The sequence below is a fragment of the Amphibalanus amphitrite genome, unplaced genomic scaffold, assembly GCF_019059575.1.
Source record: "Amphibalanus amphitrite isolate SeventyFive unplaced genomic scaffold, NRLGWU_Aamphi_draft 000201F_arrow, whole genome shotgun sequence".
NCBI lineage: Eukaryota > Metazoa > Arthropoda > Thecostraca > Balanomorpha > Balanidae > Amphibalanus > Amphibalanus amphitrite.
Window position 1 is genome coordinate 383,370 of NW_024881696.1, and position 13,311 is coordinate 396,680.

Sequence of the window (13,311 nt, forward strand, 5' to 3'; positions counted from 1 at the left end):
ATGCTTTACGGATTGTAAGCACTAAGCCTTATTTGGTAGATCAAATGTCATGATGCTTGCAGTTCATCAGGCATATAATCACGTCACTTGAAAATAAGCGCTAATAAATAAAACATATAACATTTTGGTCCCCGGTACAGCATGAAGAGTTGCGATAAAGGTCGTCATCCACCACACAGTTAATTTCTATCATAACCTGATTATAATATCATTGAAAATGTTTGTTTTGATACTAATTGTGTAGATAAACGTGCAATTAAACTCATTATTATAGACATCATGATGCTTACTTTTCGGTCAGTTCAGTGCTTATTTCATCAAACCCAGCGGGCTCCATATTCAACGTTTCCGCATCCCTTTCTGACTGTCTTGTTTCCTCTTTTTCAGTAACAGGTTCGTCTTCTGAATCATCCATTTTCTGAAGAAGAAAATGTCGCCATTATGATTATTACTTACTTGTATTGAATAATATGATTGGAATGGAGAAATAGCTGCTCGGCTAATATCCTTGAGACTTCAACGACGGTGCGTCCCTAAGTAGGAAGCCTCACGGAAGTCTCACAAATGGCATATGGCTTTCTCAAGTGACGCTGATATCATATGAACACCGATGACCGAGATATGTTTGATGTGGCAAATTGCTCACTAATGGCACACTATCAACAAACTTGAAGCTTCAAGTCAGATAAGTATAACAATCCAATGTTGTATTACAACGGAGATTTTCCCGCAAATGAAAACCAGTTAACCCGCGCCATGCTGGTGGCCTGAGTTTTCCGTGTCGTGCTGGGGAAGGGGGGGGGGGGGCTTTTCACGCCCCCCGTCTTACTCGGCTCCTTACCACGTAGCGACACGCGGTAAGCGGCAATCGAATGAGCGTCAAAAATAATGGCGGAAATACTACAGTCATTTTTAAGGTCAGGTCAAAGGTCAAGTCACCAGAGGTCATCAAAGCTCAAATTTTGTCTATTTCAATAATTTTCGAAACACCCGACGGCTAACTCGGAAACCGCTAGAGCTACAGCGCCGCGGAAAAGCGCATTCAATAGCTCTTTCAACGCTCTTTCGCTGAGGTGCCATCAGATTTGACCTCAGGTCAACGGTTTAGCCTCCAGAGGGCAAAAACTCTAAAAATAGCCGTTTTCACACAAAAAAAATGTAATACCTTTTGACTCAAGAGCGACACGACATTACTTTTGCAAGCATCGTGTTCCTCTCGTCGAGACGCTTCGAACGAACTATAAGTTGACCTTGAAAGGTCATTTTGAAAAAAAAATTGACCTCAGGTCAAGGTCATGGCCAGACTGGAAAGGGTCATATTGCATACCGGTCGATCCGTACCATCGAGCTGGACACATCTGACGTGTTTTCACCGCTCTAGCACGTCTCTATCAAAAGCTATAGTAAAAAACTGCTGGTGACCTTTCATGACCTGAGGTGACCTCAGGGGTACACAGAGGGGTCACAGGTGCAATTTTCCGATTCAGTGTGTCATGTTTACTTATGAACCGATGTTTAAGAAGGTTTAGAACGATTCGTCCAAAAGAGGCGCATTTCAATTTTCTCCCATTGACTTAGAATGCAGAGGTCGCAAGATTGACCTGACCTTAGGTCACAGATATAAAAAATCCAAGATAAATATTATATACGTACTGTTACTCTTATCAAACGCTGAAAGATTCAGAGTGTTCGTTCTGTCGGTTAACCCGCGCACCGACGGGGGTCTGCGCCAACTTCGCACCGACGGGGGGGGGGCGGATGACCGCCCCCCCCTGAGATCTCGAGAACGAAGCAAGATAGCGACAAGCGGTAAACGGCATCGGATACGCACGGGCATGGTCTACAATTTTTACTAAGGTCATTTTCAGGTCACGTCAAAGATGACGTCACAGGGGTCGAAAAAGTCAAAATGGCGGCGCTAGATATGGAGAGAGTTTTTCTCTAATAACTTTCGAATTAGTCAAGATAGGAACAAACTAGGGGCATCATCGTGATCCTCTCGTCAATCCGCATCGAATGATATATATGTTGACCTCGAAAGGTCAAGGTCAAAGGTTGACCTCAGGTCACGTGACCTCGAGGTCATCATGTATATCATTCGATGCGTCTTGACGAGCTGAACACAATGAGACCATCCGCGCGGCTGTATCTTGTTCCTGTACGGAGTTATTGGCAAAAAACCGCTGGTGACCTTTGATGACGTCACATGACCTTACAGCTGCCCAACAGCAAAACAGACCTCAAGGTAGTGAAGGTTGATCGTATATGAAGTCATGTATGGTATATGGGGCCATTCCGACCCGTTTTAGTGGTAAAAACAGGGAGTTGATTTTTCCCCCATTGACTTATAATGGGGAGGTCGCGAAATTGACCTGACCTTAGGTCACCGACATCAAAATTCCGAGATATACAAATTGTAGCTACTAATGACCTAATAACATCCTGCGACTTTCAAAGGCCTCCGACATCTACTGTAGCTCTGGCACGGTGACAAAGTTGCAAAAAAGTGACGAGGTTGGGTCATTCAAAGTGACCTGGTGACCTGACCTTCAAAGTTAGGAGGTTCAAACTTGCACACCATGTGTAAAATTGATGAGACAATAATCGTACCAAATTTCGCGGCGCTACGCGCCGCGGTTTTCCCGCTATCCGCGAAAAACCTCAGGGGGGGCGGATATCCGCCCCCCCCCCCCGTCGGTGCGCGGGTTAAGCTACAGCGAGCCTTGGAACGTTTTATGAGGTAATAGCCGTTTTCACGACGGGCTATCTGGCGAGTGCACCTAATTTGACCAAATCTGCACCTAATCTCTTTTACAGCAAATATCTTTATTTTATGAGTTATTTCAGTGTTTAATCGATGAAATAACAAGACATGCAGCTTATAATTCCTGCTCTGATAACAAGACAGAGCAGGCATATAAGCAATTAGTGCAATCCTAGCTGATAGCTACTAAGAGACACACTGAACCTAATTTGACCAAATCTGCACCTAATCTGCACCAGATGTGCAGAAAATGTGTACCAGATGGCCGTCGTGAAAACGGCTAGTGTCACTTTACAGGTCATGACCTGGTGAGCTCACCTTGAATGACCGGGGTCTGAAATTTTCATGACATGTGGGAAAAAGATGTATAAACAGGTTTACCAAAAAAGGTGGTGCTATGCGCCGCCGTATTTGAGATATTCGCGAGAAAAAAACACAACGGGGGCGGGGGTGTTCAAGCACCCCCTCCCCAGCAGGGCGCGGGTTAAAGTGAAGATTGGCTATCTGAAGCTGAAGATAACATACAGCAACGGCACAATGCGAAGTGCCTCTTGTCAACAATCATGCTGTTAGAGAAACCGTCCCGAGAATCTTATCAGTTGTTACGAGCTCGCTGCAAAGATTATTAGGCAAGTCAGCATGAACACTTCAAGAGCTTGTCAGGTGGATATGAGCTGAACCTTGCCTCGGTGAGATTTTCCACGACGGCCTCCACCATGGGCGCCACCATGGCTGTGGTGGCCGTGTTGGACATCCACATGGAGAAGAACATGGTGATGCCCATGAAGCCCATCATCAGCCTGTCAGGGAGCAGAACACCCATCAGCTGCTCTGAACATAAGCATGTGCTGGAGTTATGATTCAAGATGGCACCAAATTAGGTAGTTTGGTGTCAAAGCAGCAGTCAATTTCTCTCACTCTCACCACTTGACACTCGACCTGACTGTGAGTCCCGCTCGCCCTCACCATTTGACGCTCGACCCGACGGTGAGCACTACACGGAGCGCGGCGCGCGTGTGGAAGTTGCTCTTCTCCACAGCCACGGCCACCATCAGGCCGGCCATGGAGAGCAGGTTGGTGCTGGTCATGTACTGCTGGCTGGCCGTGCTCGTGTCGAGCACGCCGAACAGCGGGAACAGCACCGTCGGCAGCAGCGCCGTGGCCGCCACCGGCAGCGCCTCCGTCATCCAGTAGCTGGCGATGATGAGGACGCCGTAGCCGCACCAGGCCTCCTGACAGGCGGAGCGAGGGGCGAGGGGGAGGGAGGAACGGCTCAAACGCCGATTTGGGGTAAAAGTCGTCATATTTACAGGGCTGGCTGGCGGCCGTTTCACGTCCATGAGAGTTTGTTAATAACTTGGACTTTTCCGACCGGTTGCAGTAAGTTTAAGTCTATATTAATCAATTTTCCGCTACGAATTGCAACTGTTGGTGTGCAATTTACATTCAATTCAAAATAGCGTAACACCTCCTTATTTTTAGTAACCCTTCTGATAACATCAGTCTTGTTCTGATGACCCTTCTAGTTCGCCTTTGTATAATACCATTCTAATGGTTCGCCAGACTGACCATTGTATTTATTCTGAAGATCTGTCGGACTGACCTTCGTATTGGAGATGAGCGGCAGGGGACAGAGCAGCAGTGGCACCAGCACCACGACCCAGGAGCGCCAGAACGGCAGGATGTCGTCCCGCAGAGTGAGCCGGCAGCAGGCCATAGTCGGGATCCTCTGTCAGAGGAGCGGGGGCCCAGAGACTGGAGACGACGGCCGCGGACAGCGCGAGTCCAGCAGCGCGAACTCCAGGCAGGTGCGACCTGGATGAGTGAGAAATATTGGCAGTGTTCACCTGTGTGGTACTAAAGAGCGGAAATATGTGGGGCTTCTTTCATGACTCGAATTGCGTAATTGCATTCTTTCATACTAAGACCTCTATATAAACATATACTTTGAATATGTCTTAAAAACCCCATGTTTTCTGGCATGCACGATTTTTGTGTGTCTTGTACTTTTGCTCGGTGGCAAAAAAAAAAAAAACACGATCAGCTTTGGGAAATCATGCCTGACGACTACCTAACTAGCATCTGTGGCTCCAGCTCACTACCTGCGTGTACCAGGCGCAGTCTAATCAATATCACCTGACGTCACGATCACGTCACGTGACGTCACCAGCCGACGAATGGTCAGGTGCTGGTCAACGTTTATCCGTTCGGCCTGCCATGCTGTCCGGTTGCATCGTACCTTGTCTAACTTGAGAAAGTTTCCACATAGATTCAGTATACCGGCAGCGCAAGCAGGCTTTTGTCTAACCTATTCGTGACCGCAAGTAGACATAGTATGTGTAATTGGTTGCGTACACCTATGACCGTAAGTGTGTTAAGCTGAACCAAAAGGTATGTGGAATAACGTTTAGTTCGGCATATCGAAGGTTCGAATCCCATAGCTGGCATGATCATAACGGGAACAATGTGAGGAGGCAATTTAACGGCAATCCCTGGGCCATGGCATACACTCAGCTCTCAAGCTCGAAAAATGCAACAAATTTGCTACAAAATAAAAATCAACATGTATTGACGAGGACAAAATAAATACGACATGGGCTGAGGCGTTCGCAGTCATCGACAGCCATCAGGCACAGCACAGGACATAAGTCGAAGGCCGACACGGCGCGTCTGTCCCTCTCCCATTTAGAGAGGGAGAGCAGCCCGGTCGGCGGCAGGCGGCGCCGGCGGCCGTCTAGTTGTACGGCTGCTGCTTGCCGGCCGGACGGTATGCCGGCTGGCTGGCCGACGCCGCCGGGTAGCGCGCCTCACCCTCGTACGTCACCTCGGCCACGTAGCCGCCGTCGCCGCTGACGCTGTAGGTGACGCGCTGCACGCGGCCGTCCGGCAGCGCCACGTAGTAGCTGCCCTGCGTGTTGGCTCCATCGCGCGACTCGCTCTGTCCAAAGTCGACGGCGTAGTTGGAGTCCTGCACCTTGTAGTCGTAGGCGTACTTGGCCGGAGCATCTGAGTACTGCTGCTGGGCGTACTTCTGGGGAGCCGCCAGGGCGACCGCCACCAGAGCAGAGATGAGCAGGACCTGCAGGAAATGAAGACGGGGGCGGTCAGGTCCAATTAAAAAAGTTTTGCCCTAAAACTGTTTTTTAGAAGTAACTGTGAAAAAACATGCCCGCCAGTTGAACTTCTTTGAATGCCACCTTATCGGCTTCAGAGTTTCCGATACATGAAATACACAGGCATACTAGACTTACATATTATTTATTTCAAAACACATCTTGCGGTATGGTTATTGGTTAGTTACTTATTCAATACATTTATTGGCCTGTAATTGCGCAATGTGCGCATAGCCTATATTACAACTTATGAGTCAATCATTAGGAACTTTATCAATGAAACACCTCACGCAAATAAACATCAGTTCCATTTGAATGATGCAAAGCACTGAACAACAAACATCAAACGATTTTCCATCATACCTATCATTCTATATCATACAACTTTCAAGCGCTCACCTTCATGTTTCTGGTTAGGGTGATTTGTTGCGACGTAAGCAGCTGTTGCCACTGTGAGAGACTGGTGTCGGTAGCAACACCCACACGACATTTATACGTCCGACAGATCCCACGGTGGACTGGGTTTACAGACACGGGTGACCCAATCCGCCCACCTCGGGCCTGCGGTAGCGGAGCCGACCTTGACATTGGTCTCACAGGGAACTGGACACGCCAACTGGTCGGATATGCAGCCGCCACACCCGGCCCGAGAGCAGTCAGTCATGCTCTTGGTGTTTGCTTTGGTAGCTACAGTCGTCCCAAGGAAGTACTTCGCTTTTGACACTGGATTTTCACTGGACACAACAGTTTTCAATCGCACCACAAAGCTTTCGTAAGACCTGTACTTATCTGAAACTCATAAAGCTCTGGGTATTTGTCAGTTTTTCACATCGATTAATGTTTTTTTTTTTACTTTCTCATTACGCAACTCTACTTTGGTACATAGCTTGACTCAGCAATTACCCATTCCGACCGAGCCTGACCTCAGAACCTATAGGGGAGGTTGGGGTAATTTGGCCGGTGGTCTAAATTAGCAGCCCCCACCTGTACAAAATCTGATAAAAGTGAATGAAATAACTCTAGTCTCTATTCATTTGTTATGGTTAGAACTATAGTTCGTTTTTCTTAAGTTTGCCCCTCACTGTAAACGTCTCTTTGAACACAGCACGAGAATTGCTAGCTGAATTACTGAGAAAACTGGTTAGCGCACATTGTATTGTAGATATGAATAATATTTTCAAAAATAAGTTTTGAACACCGACGATCTAACGTTAATTTTAAGCGCCATGCAATTTATTTATTAGTTCAGACTTAATTCCTGAGAAGTCGTCTATCCCTTTGGGGCTGTAGGTATTGGCAAATACGATTTACGAGTCTGTCAAATAGTAAATAAATTTGATGAAACTGGTCGTCTGTGAAATCTTGTCAAATCAGTGTGCGCCAACCAGTTTTCTCAGTAATTCAGCTAGCAATTCTCGTGCTATGTTCAAAAAGACGTTTACAGTGAGGGGCAAACTTAAAAAAAACGAACTATAACTCGAGGACAAATGTCAAAACTTCCATCCTCATAATTTTCTTCAAAATAACTAAAACGTGAATTTCATTAGAAAATGGCAACTTTTACTTCCGCTTAAAAAGTTGTAGGTATAACATGTAGTATTTCGGCTGTAAAAGAATTCTGACATTATACCGCCATTCTGGGGGATGTTCAGCGGTTCCAAGAGCAATTTCATTTATATAGTTCCGTACAGCCATGACGACTTTATAGACAAAAATTTTCAGAATAGCAATATGGGGTTATTTGGCCGGGACTAGCGGGGCAACTTGGCCGGTGCGCTCAGGGTCGCTTTGCTGGGACTGCCGAGTTGTCATGGTCATTTATATCTTATGACATAATTTACGACCAACTTTGACAGCCTTATTTCCTATTGGACAGCTGTAAGGGCATGTGACGTCATCAAAGATAACCAAACGTTTTTTTTTTGCTAATAAATCCTAACAGAAAAAAGATACAGCCGCGCAAATAGTTTTATTGTGTTCAGCTCGTCAAGGCGCATCAAATGATATACATGATGACCTTGAAATCACGTGATCTTGAGGTCAAGCGACTTGAGGTAGCGTGACCTGAGGTCAACCTTTGACCTTGACCTCTCGAGGTCATCACATATATGTTTCGATGCGGACTGACGAGAGAATTACGATGCTACTTTTAGTTTTGACCTAGCTTGATTACTTCAAAAGTTATTCGTAAAAAACTGTGATCGCATCTAGAGCCGCTATTTTGACTATTTTCGACCCCTGTGGCCGCTGAGTTAACCTCCGAAATGCGTCAAATGCGTCGCAGGACACACGTTATTGCTGAATGTGAAGCTGACTCGCCTATAACAAAAAACCCCGGCCACAAACTAACACCGGCTAAATTGCCCCACACCCCCGGCCAAATAACCCTGCTAGTGGGGCAATTTGGCCGCCTTGCAGACCTTTGCAATACGTCACAATTACAATATAAGTAATTATTCTATCATTTCAAGTTCACTGTCCAGTAAACTAAAATGAATGCGACGCCTGCCAGCGTTGAGAAAATGCAGAAATGTGTCGTCAGTTTTAAGTTACATCGTTTTCTAAAAAAAAACGGCCAAATTACCCCAACCTCCCCTACACAAAACTATAAAATTTTGACGTGAATATTATAGGGCAAATCTGATTTAATACATTACTTTGCTGAGGAATGGAGGATGCTGGCCGTCATGATGCGCACAATTTCAAGGTCTTAAGTTCATGGGTGATTTCTGAGGTTGGTCAACGACACAGAAGTCTCGTTTTGAATTTCGAGACATAAGTTGGTCAAAAATGACTCAAGAGTAACAATTTTTGTACCGTCCATTACGTTTATGTTACTAAGTCTAGCTCACCCAGGTGAGACGAATTAGACTGTCTGGTTTTCTGGGGAGCGGGGGTGGAGTGAAGATTCATATGGATGTCGACTTAGGGTGTATTTCAGGTCAAGGCCAATCAGGTCTGAAGTAGCTCATCTAAGGTCGTTGTGTTCCGGGCTGCTGAGTCGACGGCTGTGGTGACTCCGACTCGGACTCCGACTACGGCTTAAAAAAAGTCAATCTCCGACTCCGAGCAGAACTGCTGCCTCCAGCCGACTCCGACTCCGACTCCGCGGCCCTGACATGTCTAATGATGAGTTTTCGGTGACTCTGACTCTGACTCCAGCTTGGGGTTCCAAAAATGAACTCTAACTTTGACTCCGAATCCCCATGGCCCTGGTTGTGTTGCATACCATTATATTCTGTCAGGGCTGGGGATTCGGAGTCGGAGACGACAGGAATCCGCAGTTCTAGCCGGAGACGGAGTCAGAGTTGGAGACGCCAAAATCATCCCGACTCCAGCCCGGTAGTGGCAGTTAACACATTTGTTAGATTAGTAAACCAAGAGAACTAAGCTTTTAAGGCATTAGGTGCGCGCTGAGGAGAGCGTGTGTTTGGTTATTTTTTTTCTAAATTCCTGATATTGTTGTGTGGCATCCGCATAGGCTCTATGATTTTCATCTTAAAATATAGGTATACAGAGGAATTTTTGTGACTTCCTCCCATAGAGTTGTCACATTTCTCAGCGCTCGAAGTTGATTTTGTGGTATGCAGTTGCTATATAAGATCAGGATGTGGAACAAGTGTCCAAGTGGGCCAAGGCGGCCACTGACCTATCAATGCCGTGACTTTATGGGTGCCTACCGGTCACCGGTCACCTCGAAGGACAGCCCTCAAACCACACTAACCACCGAGACACGGCAGGTGATCCTACGAGTAGACGACAGCTACACAGTATTACTGTATGCCTGGCCTATTCAAATACATTAGCCTGAGGGGTGTGGTAATAACTGGTGTAAGCAAAGTGACCACGGTCAAAAATGCATTACCAAGTCAACATTTTGGGATGACCTCGTTCAAAAAACCGCTAAGAGCTTCGGTCTAGACAACTGTTTTATCGTTGGCATACAGTAAAATACATACCAAACTCGGCCGGTGATAAATTGTCAAGACCTCAGTCCTTACTGATTTTAAAAATTCAGTTAGGACCTCGGTCTTGAAAATTTATTTACACCGGCCTCGTTCAGTATTATATAATACCGCGTGGAACCCTTTGTCAGCGATAGAATGAGATAGTTTGATTAAAACCTTCATAGATGCATCCTGTGATAACAATAAAGAGCAACAAAATAAAAAAAAATAAAAAAAAATACTGTGTATCTGTGTACTTTGTATCTGTGAATATTTTTATTCCTTACATAAATGTGTTACATTATGTTATTGTTATCACTTATCGCACTATGCGATGCTGAATAAATTGATGATGATGATGATGATGATGATGATGATGATGATGATGATGATAAACGCCAATCATGTCTCAAGTTAAGCATGTATGTACGGAAACGAGACGTAGCATTCAGGATTATATCCAGTAAAAGTTGTCGTAGGCTGTCATTTTTCATTGTTTGATAAATTATCCAAAAGTGTTATGTTAATCTTTAGCCGACGTCGCATGTTTACATTTCATTCTATTACATTCACGTCCAAACTCTCGGGGCGTGTCAAATGGCCGGCATTCTGAACCCAATAAACCATCGAACCAGCTGTATGCCACTTCAACCCCAGCCGGCAGGCTGCCACAAATATTTCGCGCATTGCGCTGCTGGCGGCCCATAACTCGAGTGGCCGCGGTGAACCGCAACGAGCGTGGGAGAGTCCCACTGACCAGCCGTCCCGGCGGCAACGCCCGAGCGCCTGCAGTGGTCCCTGGCACCGACAGAACCTCCCCCCCCCCCAACCTCCCTCTCCACCAACACCCCCTTCAGACGCACGCGTCCCCCCAGGGAGCGGCGCGTGCGAGCTTCGTGGCCATGCGCAATCGAAGCACGGGGTGGATTGGTCACCCCGACGACGCCTCAGTATACACTGTAAACCAAATTGACAAGTCTTGTGTAATATAACCAATCATCTCTTGGTATGTTTACCAACTGATACTTTTGAAACAAGCCGTTGTCTGGTCAGGGGCGGATCCAGGAATTTTCGGGAGGGGGGGCGGCAAGTCGAAATAGGGGCGACCTGGCAATCCGGGGGCGCTCCATACAAAGGGGGCGCCAAACCGTCAAAATCGGGAGCTAAAAGCCCGCGCCGTGCTAGGGGGCGTTATCGCGCTCCCCCTCAGGTTTTTCGCATATATCTGAAAAACGGCTGCGCGCAGCGCTGCCATTTTCAGCATACCTTATCATGCGTCTTTTTTGCACATGTTGTAAAAATGTCTGACGCGGGTGATGGAAGGTCAGGTCACCAGTTTATGCCAAGTGACCTAGCCTAAGAAAAAGTTCAAATGCTTACCATTGCTATACCGACTGAACGATTGCTTTGAACCTTTCAGCGATTGATGAAAGCAACACTATTCATGAAATGTATATCTCGGAATTTCGATATCTGTGACCTAAAGTCAGGTCAGTTGTGCGACGTCTCCATTAGGTAGGTAGGTATAATTAAGTCTTTGGGAGAAAACTGAAAGGCATCTCTTTTGGACGAGCGCCATTCTAGACAATATTAAGCATTGGGATACGTATAAAATTAACACACTGAATAAGAACATTGCACCTAGTGTGACGACTCATTAATGTCATGAAAGGTCCGCAGCAGTTTTTTTTAATAACTTTTGATAGATTCAAGCTAGAGCGATAAAAACACCTCAGCTGTGTTCAGCTCGACGATACGCATCGACTGCTATGCAGCATGACCTTTCCCGGTCAGGTCATGACCTTAACCTGAGGTCAACTTCTCAAAATTACCTTTCATAAGGTCAACCTTTAGTTTGTTCGACGTGTCTCGACGACAGAAACGCAATGCTGACAAACGTAATGTCGAGACTCTCTTGAGTCAAAAGTTATTGCAGGAAAACATTGTTCGTAAAAAGGCTATTTTTAGAGTATTTTGCCCTCTGAAGGCTAAACCGTTAACCTGAGGTCAAATCTGAGCGCAGCTTGCAGAAACACCTTTAAAAGGGCTATCGAATGCGCTTTTCTGCGGCGCTATAGCTCTATTGGTTTCCGAGTTATGTGCCGCTGCTTCGAAAACGGAAAAATGTTGAAACAGGCAACATTTTACCTTTGATGACCTCTGGTGACCTGACATTCGACCTGACCTAAAAAATGACCATTTTGTTTTCGTCCTGTTTTTTGACGATCTTTCGAATGCCGCTTATCGCGTGTCACTACGCGGCCCAGGAGCCGAGTTAGACGAGGGAGTTTGCCCCCCCCCCTTCCCCAGCAGGACACGGAAAACTCAGACCACCAGCACGGCACGGGTTAAAAGTCGTAGATGGGCACCGCTACCCTAGCAAAAGATACTAGCAAAAAGGTGGTCTCCATTTACTGGTGCAGTCCTTCTTCTCCCGGTGATGCCCCCTCCTTTTTCTGGAAGCGTCTCACTTATGCTGGTATGCCTCACTTCCCGGGGGCGCCCAACCTCTGCTTGGATCGCCTAATCCATTATGGAGAGACCCAGTTTGCTTAAGTCGCCTCATTTCTTCCTTCTAAGAACGACCAATTTGCCCACTCATCTGGGACGCCCATCTTCTGCTAGAAGTGCCCCTCTTCTTCCTGATGCGTCCCACTTCTACTACGAGTGCACCTTTTCTGTTAGGGCGCCCCTTTGCTGCTGAGGAGTCTTTTTTCTACTGTGAATAGGGCGGCCCTCTCCTGTTGGGCGACCCCAAATTCTGCTGAAGGCGCCCCACTTCTGCCCAACTTTTGGTGGGGTGCCCCTCTCTTGCAGGGGCACTTCTCTTTTGCTGGAGACGCCACTCTTGTGGGGGCGCCCTTCCACTGCGGGGAACGTCTCTCTTCTGCCAGAGGCACCCCTTTTCTTCTTATGGGGCTCCAGTTTTTTTCTGGGGCGAGGCGACCCTCTGCTGCTCGGAACGGGGCACACCTCTCCTTTTACTGGGGCACCGCCCCTCTGCTGGGGTTGCTCTTCCGCTGTCGTCAGGGGCGCCCCTCTTGGTAGAATATACTCCTTTTCTTTTTGTAATGGGGCGCCCCTCTTCTACCGGGGGCGCCCATCTGCAGCTGGGGCGTCTGTCTTCTGCCGGATATTGTCAATGGGGCACCCATATCCTGTTTGGCGGGCCCAACCTCTGCTGGAGGCTCCCTATTTCTGATTAACTTTTGCTGTGGCGCCTCTCTTCTGCTGGGGCGCCCCTCTTCTGCCAGTGACACCCATTTTCTTATTATGGGGCTCCTTTTTTGCTGGGGCGCCCAGCTGCTGTCAGGGCGCCCCTCTTCTCGGAATGGGGCGCCTCTCTCCTTTTGCTGGGGCGTCGCTCCTCTTCAGGGGGACACGTCTCCTGCTAAGGGTGCCCTTCCGCTGCCAGGGGCGCCCCTCTTGAACAGAAGGTATTTTATATTCTTGTAACGAGACGCCCTCTTCTGCTGGGGGCGCCCAT

General features: G+C 47.2%; 2 protein-coding genes across 2 annotated transcripts in view; both read right to left on the minus strand.

Annotated features, from left to right (window-relative positions):
* Positions 1-13,311, minus strand: part of LOC122384890 (solute carrier family 13 member 2-like) — a 69,303-nt gene that overhangs the window by 7,271 nt on the left and 48,721 nt on the right. The window contains exons 2-5 of the mRNA XM_043372694.1: positions 4,368-4,579; positions 3,731-3,996; positions 3,450-3,564; positions 291-418 (exon numbers count right to left, since the gene is read on the minus strand). Coding sequence (XP_043228629.1) covers positions 291-418; positions 3,450-3,564; positions 3,731-3,996; positions 4,368-4,481 — 623 coding nt within the window. The 5' untranslated portion in view covers positions 4,482-4,579. The remainder of the gene's footprint in view (positions 1-290; positions 419-3,449; positions 3,565-3,730; positions 3,997-4,367; positions 4,580-13,311) is intronic.
* Positions 5,305-7,232, minus strand: LOC122384874 (cuticle protein 19.8-like). The gene is made up of 3 exons (XM_043372672.1): positions 7,189-7,232; positions 6,277-6,666; positions 5,305-5,843 (listed from the first exon to the last, which is right to left on the minus strand). The coding sequence occupies exons 2-3, from the start codon at positions 6,463-6,465 to the stop codon at positions 5,499-5,501; spliced, it is 534 nt and encodes a 177-aa protein (XP_043228607.1). The 5' UTR covers positions 6,466-6,666; positions 7,189-7,232; the 3' UTR covers positions 5,305-5,498.

Excerpts from the sequence above, each read along its gene's own strand:
- LOC122384874 (XM_043372672.1), bottom strand. The coding sequence starts at position 6,465 with ATGTCAAGGTCGGCTCCGCTACCGCAGGCCCGAGGTGGGCGGATTGGG. Across the intron at positions 5,844-6,276 it reads CCCTAACCAGAAACATGAAG|GTCCTGCTCATCTCTGCTCT; the intron begins GTGAGCGCTTGA and ends CATTTCCTGCAG.